The 16,524-nt window shown below is 56.2% G+C and overlaps 1 protein-coding gene across 2 annotated transcripts; it reads right to left on the reverse strand.

Moving 5' to 3' along the window:
* Positions 1-2,779: 2,779 nt before the first annotated feature.
* XIRP1 (xin actin binding repeat containing 1) lies at positions 2,780-11,940 on the reverse strand. Of its 2 annotated transcripts, XM_081072175.1 has the most exons (3): positions 11,789-11,940; positions 5,595-8,952; positions 2,780-5,170 (listed from the first exon to the last, which is right to left on the reverse strand). In XM_081072175.1, exons 2-3 carry the CDS (start codon positions 8,946-8,948, stop codon positions 5,162-5,164), a joined length of 3,363 nt encoding a protein of 1,120 aa, XP_080928301.1. In that variant the 5' UTR covers positions 8,949-8,952; positions 11,789-11,940; the 3' UTR covers positions 2,780-5,161. The 2 variants fall into 2 exon arrangements, with proteins under 2 accessions (XP_080928301.1, XP_080928300.1); XM_081072174.1 differs by having other exon boundaries at positions 2,783-8,952.
* Positions 11,941-16,524: the final 4,584 nt, after the last annotated feature.

The raw sequence follows: 16,524 nt of genomic DNA on the forward strand, positions 1-16,524 counted from the left end.
TCAAGAAGACCTTTGGTCTAGTTATACAAAGGTCAAGTGTAACTAGGGGGATGTGGGTGAGGTGAATGGGGGCAGTGAAGTTGGAGAGGAAAGCAGAGAAGCAAGTCATTCTGCTTTTCTGGGCTGCTGAAAAACAGAGTTGGATTTCAGACCGAGTGAGCTGGGAAGCCAGTGGAGGGTATTATCCAGGAGTGACTTAGTCTGGTAAGCTGTTGGTAAGAGCTTTGGCTACCAGAGGGGTGACAGACAGACCGTTAGGACAGACCGGGCTCAGGCAGGAAGACCACTTGAGAGGTTATGGTAGTGGTCTGCGAAATGCGGGAGGGATGGAGGCCTGAGGCAGGATGGTGGCCGTGAAGATGGGGACTGGTAGACAAACTTGGGACACAGGCAGTGACAGAGAGGAAGGCAGGAGGCGCGGCGTCGGCAGGTTAGTCCCGGGCGGAACCGCGACTTGGGTGAGGACCGGAACCGGCATCCTTGTGGAATTGCGGAGGGAGGCTCGGAGCCAGAGCCGGCCAGGACAGCGCGTACTGGCGTCCGGTGTCCGTGGCGCGGAGCCGGCCCCTGGCTGCGCGCCTGCCTGGCGTTTCCCAGCAACGACCGCCGCCGCCCGAACATTCCGAACCAGGCAGCCTGGGTGACGTCTTCGTCACCTTGGCGACGGCGGATGGGAACGCAGCCCCTCCCCCCGGGCTCGGGGGCGGGGCCAAGGCGGGCGCGCTCCGCCCTCGGCCGGCGAGCCCCGCTTCCAGCCCCGCCCCCTCCCCGGCTGGGGGAGGCGGAGCCCGGGAGTCTGGCAGGTGTGGCGACAGGTGTGCAGTGCATTGGGCGACGCCTCAACCAGCGGCTGCTGCTCTCCGGGAGACACGCTCACGCCCGCCTGCTCACCACCCATCCACCTGCCTCTCCCACTCTTTCCCTAGGCCGCTGGCTCCAGCCATTAGGACTGGCTCCTCTGTCATTCAGGTCACCTCCGCAGAGATGCCTTCCCCGACCACGCAAGCTAAAGTAACTGCCAACATCTTCTTGTGGACTGACCTTGTTTTTATTTCCTTCACAGTATCGCTCCCCTCCAAAATGATCTTATCTGCTTGTATGTAATCCACTGTCTTCCCTCTTTAAGCCTAAATTTCACGAGGTGAGGGATAAATTCTGCCTTGTTCATCTCTATTCTCAGCACCCTGAACAGAACCTGGCATGAAGTCGGTTCTCAATAAATGTTAGTTGGATGAATCAGTGAATTCGCTTGATCATTTCATTCATCTGTGCGTTCATTTGAGATTTATGGAGTCCTAGGCACTTGTGACAAGCACTAGAGATATTGAAATGAACAAGACAGGGACTCCACCTGGAGGTGAGAAAAGATATGTTAAAACTAATCATTACAATAATACTAAAAGTATATGTCTTTGAGTTCCAGATGCTAGGCATAGCTCCAAGCACTTTATACATATTACTTCACCTAATCTCCACAATGCTAGGTACTATAATTGTGCCCACATCACAGATGAGAACACTGAGAACAATCACACTATAAGATGCTGGTCCCTGGAACCAAGTGAGGTCCTGCAGAGAGCAGGGGAGGTGGACATGTGGCGAGGGGCCCAGCAAGATGTGGGTACGGGGACCAGGTGGGTAGATTTGGTATCTTGATTGCTCCCACGTGGCACAGTCTTCCACAGGCAATGGGCTCCTTTCAGGTCGGAGCTCTGCTGCCCTAGGGAACCCCCCCCCCATATCAGCAGAGCAGGCAATGGGGTGGGGGCTGTGAGAGTGTGGAGGGCTGAGCCCTTGGCTGGCTGTAGGATAGGAGTGTGCCTATTCAACTGAAGCAAAGTGTGGGCAAATTTCCACATAACGTTGTAGGAGGCAGGATGTGAGGCGGGGCGGACAATCATATTTGCTAAAGCCCCTTCCTACAGAGGGCTATCCAGGAAATCCAGGAACTAAACTTCCTCCCACCTCTGGGTTTCTGCATGTGCTCTTCCCTCTGCCTAGCATGCACCTCCCCCTGATTTTTACATAACTGGCTCTTTATTAATCAGATCTCAGGTGAGTTTTTTTTTTTTTCATTAGCGAGGTCTGCGTTGGCCAACTCCTCTAAGGCAGTCACCTGTCATTGTCACATCACTATATTTTAAGACCCCAACTCCAGAGTGAGAGAGTGGCCCAGTCGAGTGCCTCGTCCTTATTTGTGATCCAGTTTTTTCTGGTTATTCATTGTGTCTCTGAAAGAAAGTCAGTTCACTGAGAGCAGAACCCCATTAGAACTCACTTCTGTGTCTCTGCTGCCTAGAACAGATCTGGCAGGCAGCAGGTGCTCAATGCTTTTTGAAAGTGTGAAAAGGGCCCTTCACCTAATCATTCCGGCTTTCCAGGCAAGGATCTGTGCCCTCCCCTTCCCAGGAACCCCTGCTCCGCACACAGCGCCTGACCTGAGCAGGGAGAAGTGGCCCAGCAATCTTGGTCACTGGAGTTCTCCTGGTGTGAGGCATCCCGGGAAGGATCCTGGGCCTGGAGCAGGATTCTGGTCAGATGCCATTCCAGGATCATGTCCAAGAACCACCAGGAGGGGAGACCAAAGGTACAGGAATAGCAAGGAGTGAGCAGGACTTTCTGGGTCCCAGCCAAGATGGTAGAAGAAGGGGTAGCTTTTCCCAGCCTTCTAACACTGCTGTTGCCAGGAAAACAGGGTACCTGGAAGTTGTGGCTATTTTCCTGACAGTGGGAACCCAGACTCTGGAACAGATGCATAAACAGTCAGACACACACAGAGGAGAGAATAAAAGTTGGGTTTATTCAGACTGTTTCCTTCCCATTTGGATGCAGAGTGAGGGGTAGTGGGGGCGGGGAGGCAGTACCTTTGGCTCTAGGGGCATTTCTGATTGCCAACCTTGTCTGTGTGACCTTTGGGCTGCCAGGATGACCCCTCTGATGGATGGAAATGTTGATAAAGGGGCTGCCGCAGGGCCGTTCTGGGGCCTTCAGACCAGTCCCCAACAGACCAATCCAGTGTCTAGTTGGCCCTGTCATCTCCAGGAATTAAAGAGCAGATGGCTGAGGACATTTTGACTTATAATAAAAGAAATAAAGGCCGAGGGTGATGGGTCACTCAGGGGGCTCCATCTGCGGCAGTGGCACGCAGACTGACGCGTGGGTCAGGTCTGTGTGAGGAGCATGTGTGTCGGCACATATTACACCCTCAATAAGCAGCTGTGAGCCCTCCCTCATCTTACTCCCATGCCCAGGCAACTCAGTGGACTTCTTCCTTCTTCCTTCCTTTGTAAGAACCGGGCCTAATGATGGAGCCAACAAAAGGCAAACAGCCCACAGGTCTCCAAAGATGCCCTTTCATCTTGGTCCTGGCCTCATGTGTGCAAAAGGTAGCACCCATCTCAGTTCCCTGGAGGGAGGTGCCCCAGGGACAGGTGGAAAGCTGCAGTGAGAGGCGGAGGGCCTCACTGGGCTGCAGGCTGGGAGTGGTCACAGGGCCTGGGAACCCTCTGGGCTTCTGCCAAGCCACCGCTGAGCTCAGCTGGGCTGTGCAGGAACTGCCGCAACAAGGGGGAGGTGTGGAGCCCAAGGTGGGGAGCTGGGCCTCTGGGCGACCCTGCCTGCTCCGTGACCGCGGTGGAGGATGTGAACACTGTGTTTCTGTACTCATCCGCCTCCTCATACTGCTCAGTGACACTTGTCACGGCTCCATGGCTCTGGGAGCCACCAGGCCCTGTCTGCAGCTCCAGAACACTTTTCTGCCGCTCGCTGGACAAGGGACTGGCTGAGGCAGGGGCAGCCTTGGCCTGTCCAGAGCACTGGGTGACTTCGTTCTTGTCCTGGACACCTTTCTGCAGGAGCAGGACCTGGCTCACATCCTGGGCCTGGTGTGTGCTTTTCACAACATCTGGGCTGTCCCTGGGGCTGGGGGTCTCTGCAAGCTTCCTTGTGGCTGACTCAATGGAGATGAAGGTTGGGGAAGAGGGTGAATCTCTTCTGGAAGGCAAGACTCGAGGGAGGCCTAAATGTTCGCTGAATGTCTCCGGCTTCCTGGTGGCAGTTGAGACTGCTTGACCTCTGGCCTCTGTGTGGTTTCTGACCTTGGCTTGACTCTGGACCTCAATATGACATGGAACCTCGGTTTGGTTCTTGACTGCAGTTTGACCCCTGACCTCCTGGACTGAGCAGTTGGGCGTGGCTCTAGTGCTGCCCATGACACTGACCTTGCAGGCACTGTGGTCCTTTGGGGGTCTTTGAGAAAGGCCCCCAGTGTTAGCCTCAGGCTGGAGGCTAGACATGGAGCTGAGGGCCTTGTGCACTGCCTGCTCAATGTCCAGCAGTCTGGCCAGGGTCTGTTCCTTCAGCCGGGCAACCTCCATGCTGACTCTTGTAAGCTCTCCAAAGGCCTGTTCCACCGAAGGCTCAGGCTTGCGGGGAGCAGCAGGAGCCTGAGGGGCCCCTCCCAGCTGGGGCATGGCCTCAAAGAGCCTCCGCAGCGCCCGTACGTCCACACTGCTTGCTGCCTCCTTCTCTAGGGCTTGCACTTGGCTCAGGAGGCTCTGGAGCTCTTGCTGGCTTTCCTGTAGAATGTCAGGGCTCTCAGGGACCTCTTGCTGGGAAACGTCCATGGGCTTCTCTCCGAGGGGCCTGGGGCCCTGCTGTGATGAGGTGGGTTCACTGCTGAGAGCTGAGAGCTTGGGGGGCTCAGGGCTTTGGGAACTGCTGCTCACAGCCTGACTGTCGGTGGGCTTGGGGGCCATGGTGCTGGGGCCATGTTGAAAGCTGGGCTGACTCTGACCATGGGGACATCCAGCCGGAGATGTGCATGCCTGGCCTGCAGTGGTGGGCACATTTGTCGGCGGAGGGACGGCTGCATTTTTCTCACCTTGTTTGTATTCTCTTTGGAAGGAGCTGGGAGATAGAGCTGAGGGCTTGGGCAGCCTCTGAGGAGGGGGTATCTGGCTTAGATAGGCAGGTTTGGGGGGCACCTGGGGCTTCTTCCTTGGGGACACGGTGGGTTCCAGTTTCGGGGTCTTTGTCTGTGACTCCCCAGGGGTTCTCTGGCCAGCAGGGCTGCTGTGGGAGTGGAGAAAGGGGTCCTGCAGGAGCTCGGATGCCTGCTGGATGGGGTCCTCATCATGGTGGGCTGGGAAGTCAGGTCCTGTCACAGCAGCTGGGAGAGGAGGAGGGGGAACAGAGGCATTATGGGAGTGTAGGCTGGCACCTGCGGCCTGAGGCCCAGAGACCAGAGTGTGGTGGGCTAAAGAGGCAGCCTTCAGGGTGGTCTCTGCAGCTCGGAGGCCCCCTGGGCCCATTCTTGCCATTGTTTTTTCTGGAGTTCCCCAGGCCGTCTGTGTGCAGCCCCCAGACTCCTCCCTCCCTGGCCCAAGACTCCGACCTGGGCCTTCCTGGAGTGGGCTGGGAGCCTGGGTGGAGAGGATAGTCTCCCTGCCCCTTGGTGGGGGTTCAGTCTCAGAGGGCTGGTCACCTCCAGGTAAGTCAAAGGTCCTCACAGGTTGAGCAGTATAGATGCCATCCTGAATAGTCACCCACCCTCCAGGCAGCCCTCCAGGCAGTGCTTTCTGTTCCCCACTGACCTTTCTGGGGGCTGTTGGGATCCTGGGGTCACCTCCAGCCATAGGCCCGGTGTTGCTCTGGGAAGACCTAGTGGCTGTGGCGGGTGCTTGCAGAAAACCATCCTGGAAGTGGGGGGAGATAATTCCCTGGGTGGGGGCCTGCTTGTGCTTATTCAGAACTTGCTGCTGCAGGCTTTGGGCCTCAGCCGTTGCCATCCGCAGACTCTGCATAGCGGCCTGGAGGTCTGGGGCTCCAGGCCCTGGGGGTGTACTCGTGGCTCCTTCTGACTGTGCCAAACCTGCCATCCGTTTCTGTCCAATGGAACTGTCTTCTTGATTTTCTTTGCCAGTCAGGGGGACTGCTTTGCCAATGGCCTGTGGGGGGTAGGGAGTGGCCCCAGGGCCTCTTAGATGCCCCAACCCCATACTGGGGTCCAGGGGGGGAACATGAATGATGTTCTCAGTTGGGGGCAGCCTCTGGGCTCCCTCGCTGGCTGGCACTGGACTTGGGTCAGCCGGTGGCTCCCACCGCAAACTGTGCAGGCCACTCAGATCTCCTTTGTCTATGCAGCTGGCCAGCAGCTGAACACTACTCCTCTCGGGGGCCCTGCTGGTCAGCCAGGGCTGCAGAGAGTAGGCAGTGAGTGAGACCAAGCCCTGCTCTGTCTCCTGCATCACCAGCCCAGTCCTCGCCACCGAGGTGCCCAAGCCACAAGCCAGCAACTGCTGGAACTCAGGGTCCATGTCTTCGACATTCCCGCTGCTGCCTGGAGCTAGAAGCGTCAATGGCTTGAGCTGGAGCTGGCCCACTGGGTCCTCCTGAACCAGCAACCCCTGCTTGTCCAGGTCTGGCCGGCGTAGCACTTGGCGGACAATCCTGGGAAGCTCACCAGACACTAGTTCCTCCTTCCGTATGTGGGGCACCCCCTGTCCTGGGCCTGGGAGCACGTACTTGGCCAGGCAGAGCTCCCGCGGCCCTCGGGCCTCCATGAGGACGCCTCCCCGGTGCAGGATGCCAGGCATGGCATGCAGAGTCCGCAGCGTCCTCTCAGCTGCAGTGTCCTGCCTCTCCAGCACCCTGCTGTCTGATGGGCCCGTAGGCTGCTCCTCCTGGAGCTCGCCCCCTCGGATGCTCTCAGCTGCCAGGGAGCCCATGGGGCAGTTCTCAAAGAGCCAGGTGAACTTGTGCACAGAGCCTGCAGGGATGGGCTCAGGGCTCACCCTCGACCCCTGGTCTTCCCTCTTGCCTGCCTCCAGGGCCTGGAAAACCTCCTTCTGACGAGACACCTGGCCTGACGGGATCTCCACTCGGCTGCTGTATCGCACAGGCCCTCTTCCACAGGGACGGCCTGAGGTCTGCAGAGGCTCCGTCTCAAAGACATGTCTGTCTGTTTGTCTTTCTCCAGCCTGGACCTGGCTAACCTTCAGGTGCTGCTCCCCGGAGCCTTCTGGTCTGTCCTGGGGTGGAGGCACGAACATCCAGGTGCAGGACTGTGCCTTGGTCTTACACGAGGGATCTGTGACCTCGGAGTCCTGCTTGTCTGCCAGTTCGCTCATTGGGCAGGTCTCAAACAACCACCGGATGGTCTGCACGTCACCCTTGGGGAGTGCCTCAGGCTGGGGACATGCCTGGCTCCTTCCTTCTTCTTCCTGTCGTTCCTGCCACTCCCGGTGGTGGATTACTTCCAGGGGCTGGGTCTCAAAGAGCCACCGAGCGGTGCCCACGTCTCCGGCCACCACTTCCTGCCGCGTGATGCCCCGCACCACGTCAACGGTACTGGGGCTTCGGCCCAGTCGGTCTAGGGGCTGCGTCTCAAACATCCACCTGTAGCCCTGCACGTCACCTCCAACGACCTGCTCTCTGCTGACAGACGTCAGGGCATGGAGGTGGCCTTTGTCATCCTGCATGGCATACACTGGGGACCCTGTGTCTTGAGACTGCCCAGCAGAATCAATTCCTTCTGCTCTGCTTACACTCCTGGGGGCTGGAGGCTCACCCTGCCTGATGCTGTCCAGGGGAATGGTCTCAAAAAGGTTCTTGAAGGTCTTCACATCCCCTTTCACCCCGTCCCGCTGGGGGGCAGTCTGAGAGAGGGACAGTGCTGAGGAGCTGTCACTAGCTAGATGCTTATATAGGAGACCCTCACCCTCCTGGGGACCCATCCGCTGCAGGTGACCCACTTGGACATTGTCTCTGGGAGTGTCCAGGGGCTTCATCTCAAATAGCCACAGGGTGGAGCGGACGTTGCCGGGGACCACTTCCTCTTTGGGTGGGGCCTCTGCCCCCACCTCCTCTTCCCCCTTTAGCGTGTCCAGTGCTCGGGTCTCAAACAGATGTCGCTGCTGCTGAACATCCGGACCAGGAGGGACAAGGTCTGGGGATGGCTGGAAGTCCTTCTCGTCTACCAGGATCTCCCGGATGGCATCCAGGGGCTGTGTCTCAAAGATCCAGCGAGTTGCACTGACGTCAGGCCGGGCGCCCTCCTCCAGGGAGATGCCCCGGATTACCCGCACCTGGCTGGGGTCGCGGTTGATGGCATCCAGAGGCTGGGTCTCGAAGAGCCAACGGGCTGACCTCACCGCATTGCTTTGGATCTCTTCGCGGCATGCGGCCTTGACCTCATGGATGGCGCCATCTGCGTCCCGGATGGCGCACAGCGGCTCCGTTTGGAACAACTTCACTGTCTTCTTCACATCACCCTTCAGCTCCTGGATTTCTGAGCGCAGCTCCAAGGGGCTCTGCTCCTGGATGGAGGGGCGGGAGCCCAGGCGGTCCAGTGGCCGTGTCTCAAAAAGCATCTTAGTACCCTGGACATCTCCGCTGGCTGCAGGCTCCTTCTCTGTACCCTCTGGTGCCTCGTCCTGGCCTGTGAGCTCGTCCAGTGGCTTCGTCTCAAACAGCCAGCGGGCTGCACGAACGTCCCCGCAGGATGGCCGAGGTCCGGCTGGCTCCTCGTCCATGCTATTGGCAAAGGAACCTTCCTCAAACTTGCGGGAAGTGGCCTGGACGTCGCCACCGGGCACGGGCTCCTTGGCAGCTGGCTTCTCATGGTCCCCAATGGCGTCCAGCCGCCAGTTCTCAAAGATCCAGCGCATGCACTGGACGTCCCCCTCGGTGGGCTCCTCCGAATCCAGGACTTCAGCCAGGTCCTCAGCCACGGCCTCAGCCAGGTTCTTGCGGAGTTCCGGGTGGATGTGCCGGTACAGGCGGCGGAGCTCATTAGCTTGCCGCTGCTGGTGGAACTTAGAGAAGGACTCCTTGGGTGGTGGCGGGGGCAGGTCCTCCAGAGCTGGTGGCGGAGGGAGGGGCAGGTCCTCTGCAGTGGCCATTTGGATGGTTGGTGTGGGGGCCACCCGCGTCTGGGTGTCGGCCATCCTCCTGAGGAGAAGGGGCAGAGATGAGCGTGGGGCTGGGGGCCTCGGGGCAGGGGGAGGGGCGGTTTTGGGGAGAAAAGGCAGGAGCAAGGCCCAAGGCCCTGAGGTAACATGCCCTCGTCAGACCTCAGCTGGGTCTCACTCTGCCACCTGTATGCTTGGTGTGTGACAAGTCTTATGGAGCCATCCAACAAGGTGGGTCCTGGCTTCCCCAGAATTACCTGGGTTGCTAGGGAGCAAGCAGGGCACTGCTGCCCATCAAGTTCTGTCCTTTGACCCCACAAGGATGCTCAAACCTTCAGTAGGCAAATTGGACGTGCCCCATCCTCACCTTCCTTTACCAAAATCAGTTTTCCCTGGCGGAGTCCAGGTGAGTGGCCTGGAGGGGGATCCTGATTTATGGGGTCTTAGGGAGCAGCAGGTCCCTCAACTGGTGACTATTTACCATGGAGAAGAAATGCCCTTTCATGACACCAGAGGGCGTGCTCGCCACTTTCACTGGGAGGCGCCCAATCCCTATCTGGGCTTTCAACTGGCTCTCCAACCTGTGCCAGGCCGACCGCTGCATAGCTGGGGCCGCAGCCCATGCCACAGTGGAAGCAGTAGAGGTTCACCAGGTATCTCATGGTTGGGCAGAGCAAGATTCTGATTCCCAGGTAGGGGTTTATGTGCCATACCCCAAGACTCAGACGTCTGAGCTTGGGGTATCTCAAGGGTCTTCTAGCGCAAATGCTCATAATTAAGCTTGCAGAAACGGAGGCCCAGAAGGGGTCAGATCTTGGTGAATGAGTAACAGGCAGTGCTGACTTGGGGTTCCTAGACCCTATTTGGGGCCTGGCTCTCAAGAAACAAGAGGGTAAGCAGTGTGAAGCTTTCTTATCGGCTGTGGGGTCCCTCTGTTCCCCAGCAGGCACCCCTAGGAGAGTGTGAGGGTGACAGCTACAGGGAGGGGGTCAATGGGACCATCTGCAAAGACAGCTCTGCCCCTGGCTCATGGAGACTCAGTCCCAACAGTGTGAAACCGGCCCTATGCTGGCTCTGTGCTCCTCTCCTTTCTTCCTCTTCAGGTGAATCAGCTTCCACTAAGGCACTGCCTCCCCCGAGCTCACCCCTGTCCCCTTCATGGCCTCCCACCCCTCAAGCCCTTCTCTGGTCTCTGGTCTCTGTCCTCTGTGTCTTATCTGTCTTGTGACAGGTGTACTAACAGTTCCCAGAGGCCAGTAGGGAAAGAATGAGAAGCATGTCCCCTTCCCGCTGCCCCTGACCCACTGCTCTGCTTCACACTCGGTGCTAAATATAGCCAAGGTCCTGGCCTCAGCATGGCAGCCCTGGGCCCCCTCCTGAGGGGGCTCAGGCTCAGCCAGTGGGACCCTGAGCGCCTTGGCTCACCTTATCTTTTTCTCCACCCTGGGCTCCCTGATCCTGCCCTTTCTCACCATACACTCTGGGGAGTTCCTGTAGTCTCTGAGTTCTAACGAGGACCCCCTGCCAAAGGCAAATTGTGCCTGTCCCCACCTCCTCCCTGTCCTGTCACCACCAGTGTGTCCTGAGCAGATGGTATATGCAGGCCACCAACTCCACCCCTCTGCCACCCCCAGGAATCTCCAGAATCCCTGTTATGGTCCCAAACTCTTAGAAGCATGGAGTCCAGGGATGCCAGACCTAAGGACCCTCAGAGGTCGCTGAGCCTGACCCCTCATTGTACAGATGGGGAAACTAGGGCCAGAAGAGGGGAGAGGAGCTGTCCCAGGAGGCTCTGCAAAACAGTAGCAAGGCCTGAAGCAGGTTACCCAACTCCTGGCTTTCCCATCCTCACCCCTGCCTGGCCTGGGACCCTTAGGCTTAAGTTTCCAGAAGGCAGGGATGGAGGAGGAGGAGGGCAGAATTCAGAACTGGGACCAGACTTAGGGTTAGGGGCCTGAGCCCCAAGAAGTGTTCTAGAACATGGCCTTCTCGGGCTGGCCAGCCCTTCAGGGTGACCCCACCTCTGTCCCCAGTCTGCCCCTCCTTGGCAGAGTCCCCTTATAGGTCTCTGCATCTGGACAGACTCAGATCTGGTCTCCCTTGCTTGTCCTCTGTTCCCCCACCTCCCCCGTCTGTCCACTGGGCAAGATGATGGTCTGGGCATCTCAGCCCAGGTCCTAGGCCATGATATGTGGGGAGCTGGGCTCAGGCCAGCCCTGGGGAGCCATTCCTAGGGCCAGTTATGCCAAGACTTTCACCCACAACAGCTGGGCATGGGGCCTGGCTCCCAAGAAATAAGAGAGTGTGAAGCTTTCTTATCGGCTGTGGTGCTGCTCTGTTCCCCAGCAGGCACCCCTAGGAGAGTGTGAGGGTGACAGCTACGGGGGGAGAGGTGGAGGGCAGTGGGACCCTCTGCTGAGACAGCCCTGCCCCTTGCTCATGGAGACTAACAAGGCAGACTCGGGCCTGCTTCCCACCTCTACCTGCATGTCCTCCCACCTCTCCTCTCCCCCTCTTTCCTCCAGACACTGGGGCTGCCTGGGAGGAAGCCTGGAAGCCTTAAGAACTCCATACTTGTATTTTGAAAATCAAAACTCCAGGCTACAGCCTCCTGAAAGCTTTTCTGGATTTTTTTAGACTGGTAAGAACTTGGCCCTTCTGCAGGCTTCAGGATAGTGGCAACCATTCCCTTTACTTCCTCATGGAGTCTTTATATCAGAGACCCCTCCACTCACCTACGTCCAGCTGCACGACCCCTTCACTTCCTTCTGCCACCCCTAATACGTGGTATCCTGAGAACCATCCGGAGGGTGCAGAGAGGACCCCAGCCTGGAGAGCCAGCCCTGCCATGGTCAGACAAAAGGCAGGTTACTCACCTGAGGGTCCCACTTGGCTGATGGCGCGCTTGGGGTCTGTGGCTGGGGCAGCCTAAGGTTTGTCGTTCCTCTCTAGCTTCTTGCTTGGGGTTGGTCCTGCTCTGCTGGCTTCGTCAGATGCCTTCTCACTGCCCTGGCCCCGGGTCTCTGTCCCCTGCCAGCCCCAGCAGCTGCCTTTATCTTGCTGGCTAAGGGGTGGGCCAGAGTGGGGGCGGGCGGGAGAGGCTAAGTTCAGAATATGAAGTGGTTCAGTTATTTTTAGGGCTTGTGGAAGTCACTCTTCCATCCTGGGGAATCGGTTACATGTCCTTTCTGCTGGGTAGGTGAACAGGAGTGAGGGGAGCACTTCATTCATCCAAGTCTCATCGGAGGACTGGGCTCAGTGACTCATTCAGGGTGTGGGGTGCTGGTGTCCCAGACTATTTTGAGGAAATGAATGAGGGGCATCTGACCCCGGGACGGCCCTGCCTAGTCCTGTGAGCCCACTTCCCTACTCTGGACTGGCCTCTGAGCTTTCCTGATGAGTGTGTGCCAGTCTGGTCCCAGCCTGGGTACCTCTGAGAGTAAGTCCCCGCTCTCCTCCCCCATTCCCTCTGCACTAAAGATACCCATTCTTCCTCAGGCCCCACAGGTCAGATCTACACAGCCCTGAATGCAGCTGGATTCGGGGGGAAATCATCTGATTTTCCAGGCCTCAATTCTTCACTAGGTCTCTGGTTTATCAGAGAATTCCACGGAATGGTTCTGTGGTTTTCATAGCAGATTATCTGGGCCCTTGTTGATTTTTGGGCTCTTCCCTCTGACTCAGGGCCCAGACTTTCTGGGAATGGAGTGGCAGGCGGGGAGCTGACTGTGGGGTTATTTCTGACCCTGGAGTCATCAGCTTTCCACAGAAGGAGGTGGGGGGGGGGGTCATGCCTGCCCCTCCTTTGCTGCCCAGAGCCTGAAGGCCTTAGCAGGCTCAAGACATCTGGCAATTACAGTAGGCTCGGGAAGGGCCGGTGTGGTAAGGGGCATCAGGGATCATCCAGAGCACATGCAAAGGTGGCATTTTGCCCAGGCTGCATGTCTAAGGCCGTACAGGTGCATTCTGTTACTTAGTAGAACAGGATCTTCCTTCCGACATCCCAAATGCCCTCTGGTGCCAGGGAGTGACACCAGGCATTGCTCAATTTTTCCACTGAGTCAACCTCTATCTCATAGTGTTGGCCTGAGGGTAGGGAGACGGGCATCCAGGAAACCCTCTCCCTGGTCTTCTATCCTACTGGTTTCCCCTGTCCTTTTCTATCCCTCTGCCTGGTCCCCAGTTCCTGGCTCTTCCCAGGAAGGTCAGGGAGATGTCAAGGCTGGGGGAAGGGGAGCCTTAGGTATCTCAGGGAGCCTTTGGCTTGGGGATGCCCCAAGTGCTTACCTGCTTGGATGGTTTTGAAAACTGAATGAATTAACATAGAAAAGGGTTTATAAGAGTGCTTAGCACAGAGCATATGCTGTAGAAGTGCTTGCTGCTATTACAGGTGTAAGAAAAGAGAAGCATCCACGTGGAACCCACTTTTATATTCATCTTACGTGTGATGAGTCATGGTAGAAATTTCTGAGGCCTCACTGTTAAGAAAGAGGCCTTTCCTGACCACCTGGTTTGTTTTTATCGAATACAACTGTGCTTTCCCATGTGGTTGCCACTAGTCACATGTGACGATTTAAATAGATCCAAATGAAATAAAATTTAAAATCCCGTTCCTCCATCACACTGGGCACATTTTACGTGCTCCATAGAAACACGCACCCAGTACCTATCGTATTGGACAGTGCAAAACGTTTCCATCATTGTGGAAAGTTATACTGGACAGTACTATAAAGACGCTAAAAATCTCCTAACAGATGATATTTCTCTCTTTGCCTTGGCTGTTAGGAAGCTCTGACCTAAATTGTCAGTTTTCTAGCAAGTAGATTTTATGGCCTGCATCCTGTGTCACGAGGGTGACCAACTGTCCCTGTTGCCCATCTCTGAGGGGTTTCCCAGAACAAGGGACTTTCAGTTTTAGAAGCGGGAAAGTTCTAACAAAACCAGGAAGGGTGGCTCACCCCATGTGTAATGGTCTAACCCTATCACATCATCAAGGTGTCAGTTGCAAGGCCATTAAGGCAGTAAGCCAGGCGTTCTTTATGGGAGTATCGTGGGTGGAGATACCGTGCACCTATCCTTTCAAGCTCCCTTAAATTATTTTGGGAATGAGGCTAGGAATAAATAAACACATTGAGGATGAATGGCTGTGCTGATTAGAAGGCAGAGGGGACTTGGGGGACGGGGTGGAGAGTGAAGGGTGTTGTCTTCTGGCAACCACCGTCCTTCCTTCTGGCCGACTGCTTCTCAGTCTTGAGGGCTTCTTCCCCTGCCAGACCCTCCTTCCAAGTGGGGCTCCACCAAAGTTGGGGATGGTTTGGAAGTTCATGCCTGAGTCTCCTTGGAGAGCTGCACTTGAAGGCAGAGCTCAGAGTGAGTAGCTGGCAGCAGGCTCACCTCAAGTTTCAGGAGAGGCAGCATCCAGCAATGATTAAGAGCTAGACTACGTGTGAGACGTACTAGCTGTGCAACGTTGGCAAGTTACTTACCCTCTCTGTTCCTCGGTTTCCTCATCTATAAAATGGGGATAACAATTGTACATATCTCAAAGGGTTGCTGTGAGGAATATTCATTTCATCACACACCCACAGCATTTAGAATAGTGCCTGGCACACTGTAAACTCCATATATGAATAAGTTCAGTAAGTTCTTCCCTGGATCCTGGCCACCCCCAGCTTCTCCAGGTCCCAGATCTGAGTATATACTCCTGGTCCAAAGACAAGTGCCCTTCAAGGCACTGGCTGGCAGTCCTGGCTTCCCTCCACCCAGGAAATAGACCTTGGTGCCAAGGGACAGCTCTGGACAGGCCAGGCTGGGTCTGTTCCAAGCCTGCAGGAGACAGGCCTGCTCAGCCTCTTGATAAAATCACCTGAACCCAGAGAAGGGATTTTCTGCTCTGGGGTCAGCTCAAAGGGTGGGCTGATTTGCAGGGAGAGCTGCACCCTCCTGCCTTGGGACTGTTGTGGTTATTGCAGGAGAGGCAGCAGAGCATGGTTTTTGAGTGTGGGATCTGATGTCAGACTGCCTGAGATCAAATCACCAGCCTGTCCCTTCCTATTTATATGACCTCTGAGAGTCCTCCAGCTCTCTGCACCCTAGTGTCTTAGTTTGGGATCTTCCAGTGACAGAATCTGAGATGAGTGTTTGGGTGCAAGTGATTTAACTGGAGAGGAGGCGTGTAGTTAGAGAGTCACAAAGTGAGTTGGGGGAGGGAGGAAAGCAGGTGGGAAGTACTTCTGTGGGCAACTGGGCTTCATCCCACAGGGGACCCTCTGAGAACTGGTGTAGAACATGCCTCAGCCAGGTTTGGGAAGTGGGGGTATGTATCCACTAATCCTCACCCACTGGTTGAGAGATGTTCCTGGAAGCACTAACTCCCTGACACTTCCGGCCCACACCTCAGGCAGAGAGATGCAGGAGTTTGAGATGCCTTGAAGCCGTAGTCCTGTACAGGGACTGTCCTTTGAAGCAGGTGAGCCCTGGGAAGGGGGGAGGAGATATGGGGGATACTGACAGCATCTGCTACATTAGGTTCTCCCATCGGTGAGGTGATAATGAGCTTCTATCATGTGGTTGCTTTGAAGATTTAGCCAGGTACTTCCCCGTTGATCTTAAAATAAGGAGAGCATCTGGGTGGGCCTGACCTAATCAGGGGAGCTCTTTAACAGTGGCGTTTCCTCCAACTGCCGGCAGAAGAGGAAGTCAGGGGGGTCTGAGGCATGAGGGGGATTTGGTGCACTATCACTGACTTGAAGATGAGGCCCTGTGAGTAGGAATGTGGGTTCCCTAAGCAACGGAGAGAGGCCCCTCGCTGAAAGTCAGCAAGAAAACGGGGGCCCCAGTCCTACAACTTAGGGAAGTGAATTCTGTCACCAACCTGAATGAGTTTGGGACAAGAGTTTTCTTCAGTTTCTAGATGAGGACTCAGCCTTATGATACCATGAGTAGAGATACCCTGTCGTGCCGGATTCAGACCTGCAGAACTGTGGGCTAATAAATGGGTGTCATTGAAGCTGCTATGCGTGTGGCTTTTTGCTACACAGCAATAGAAAACCAGTAGAGAATAGAAACTGCAGCAGTCAAGGTGGATGGGCAGGAGGCCATGCCTGCCCACTTGTAAGAGTCAGCCTGGAGCTTGGCCTAAGCATTTTTTCCCAAGTGGCTGGCTAGGGCCTCCTAGGTGGTTATGCTCAGTACCCCCTGGTCACCAGCAGAGAGCCTCAGAGCATCTCAGAATCAAGAAATACTGGTTAGGGAAAGTCAGAGCAGGAAGAACCCACAGTCTTTTGTTCCTCCCATTTTGCACTTGGACAAACTGAGGCTTGCAGCAGAGCCCGGATGTTGCAGAGTAGAGAAAGGAGCTGCTTTCAGATGGTCCTCCTTTGGGACCCCAGCTCCATCATTTGCCAGCTCCACAACCTTGGACAAGTTGTCAGCTCCCTGAGCTCAGGTTTTCTGTCTGTGCATTGGGGATGCTTTGGCCGTGAGTAGATGGAGGAAGGGTATTCTGGGCAGAGGGAAGAGAGTGGGCAAAGGCACAGAGGGGTGGATGGTGTGGTGTGTGCAGTGCGATTGGAGTGCTGGGCAGAGGGTGGACAGTGGCTGTGAGTGGCAG

This window comes from Rhinolophus hipposideros (assembly GCF_964194185.1).
Source record: "Rhinolophus hipposideros genome assembly, chromosome: 14".
NCBI classification, from domain to species: domain Eukaryota; kingdom Metazoa; phylum Chordata; class Mammalia; order Chiroptera; family Rhinolophidae; genus Rhinolophus; species Rhinolophus hipposideros.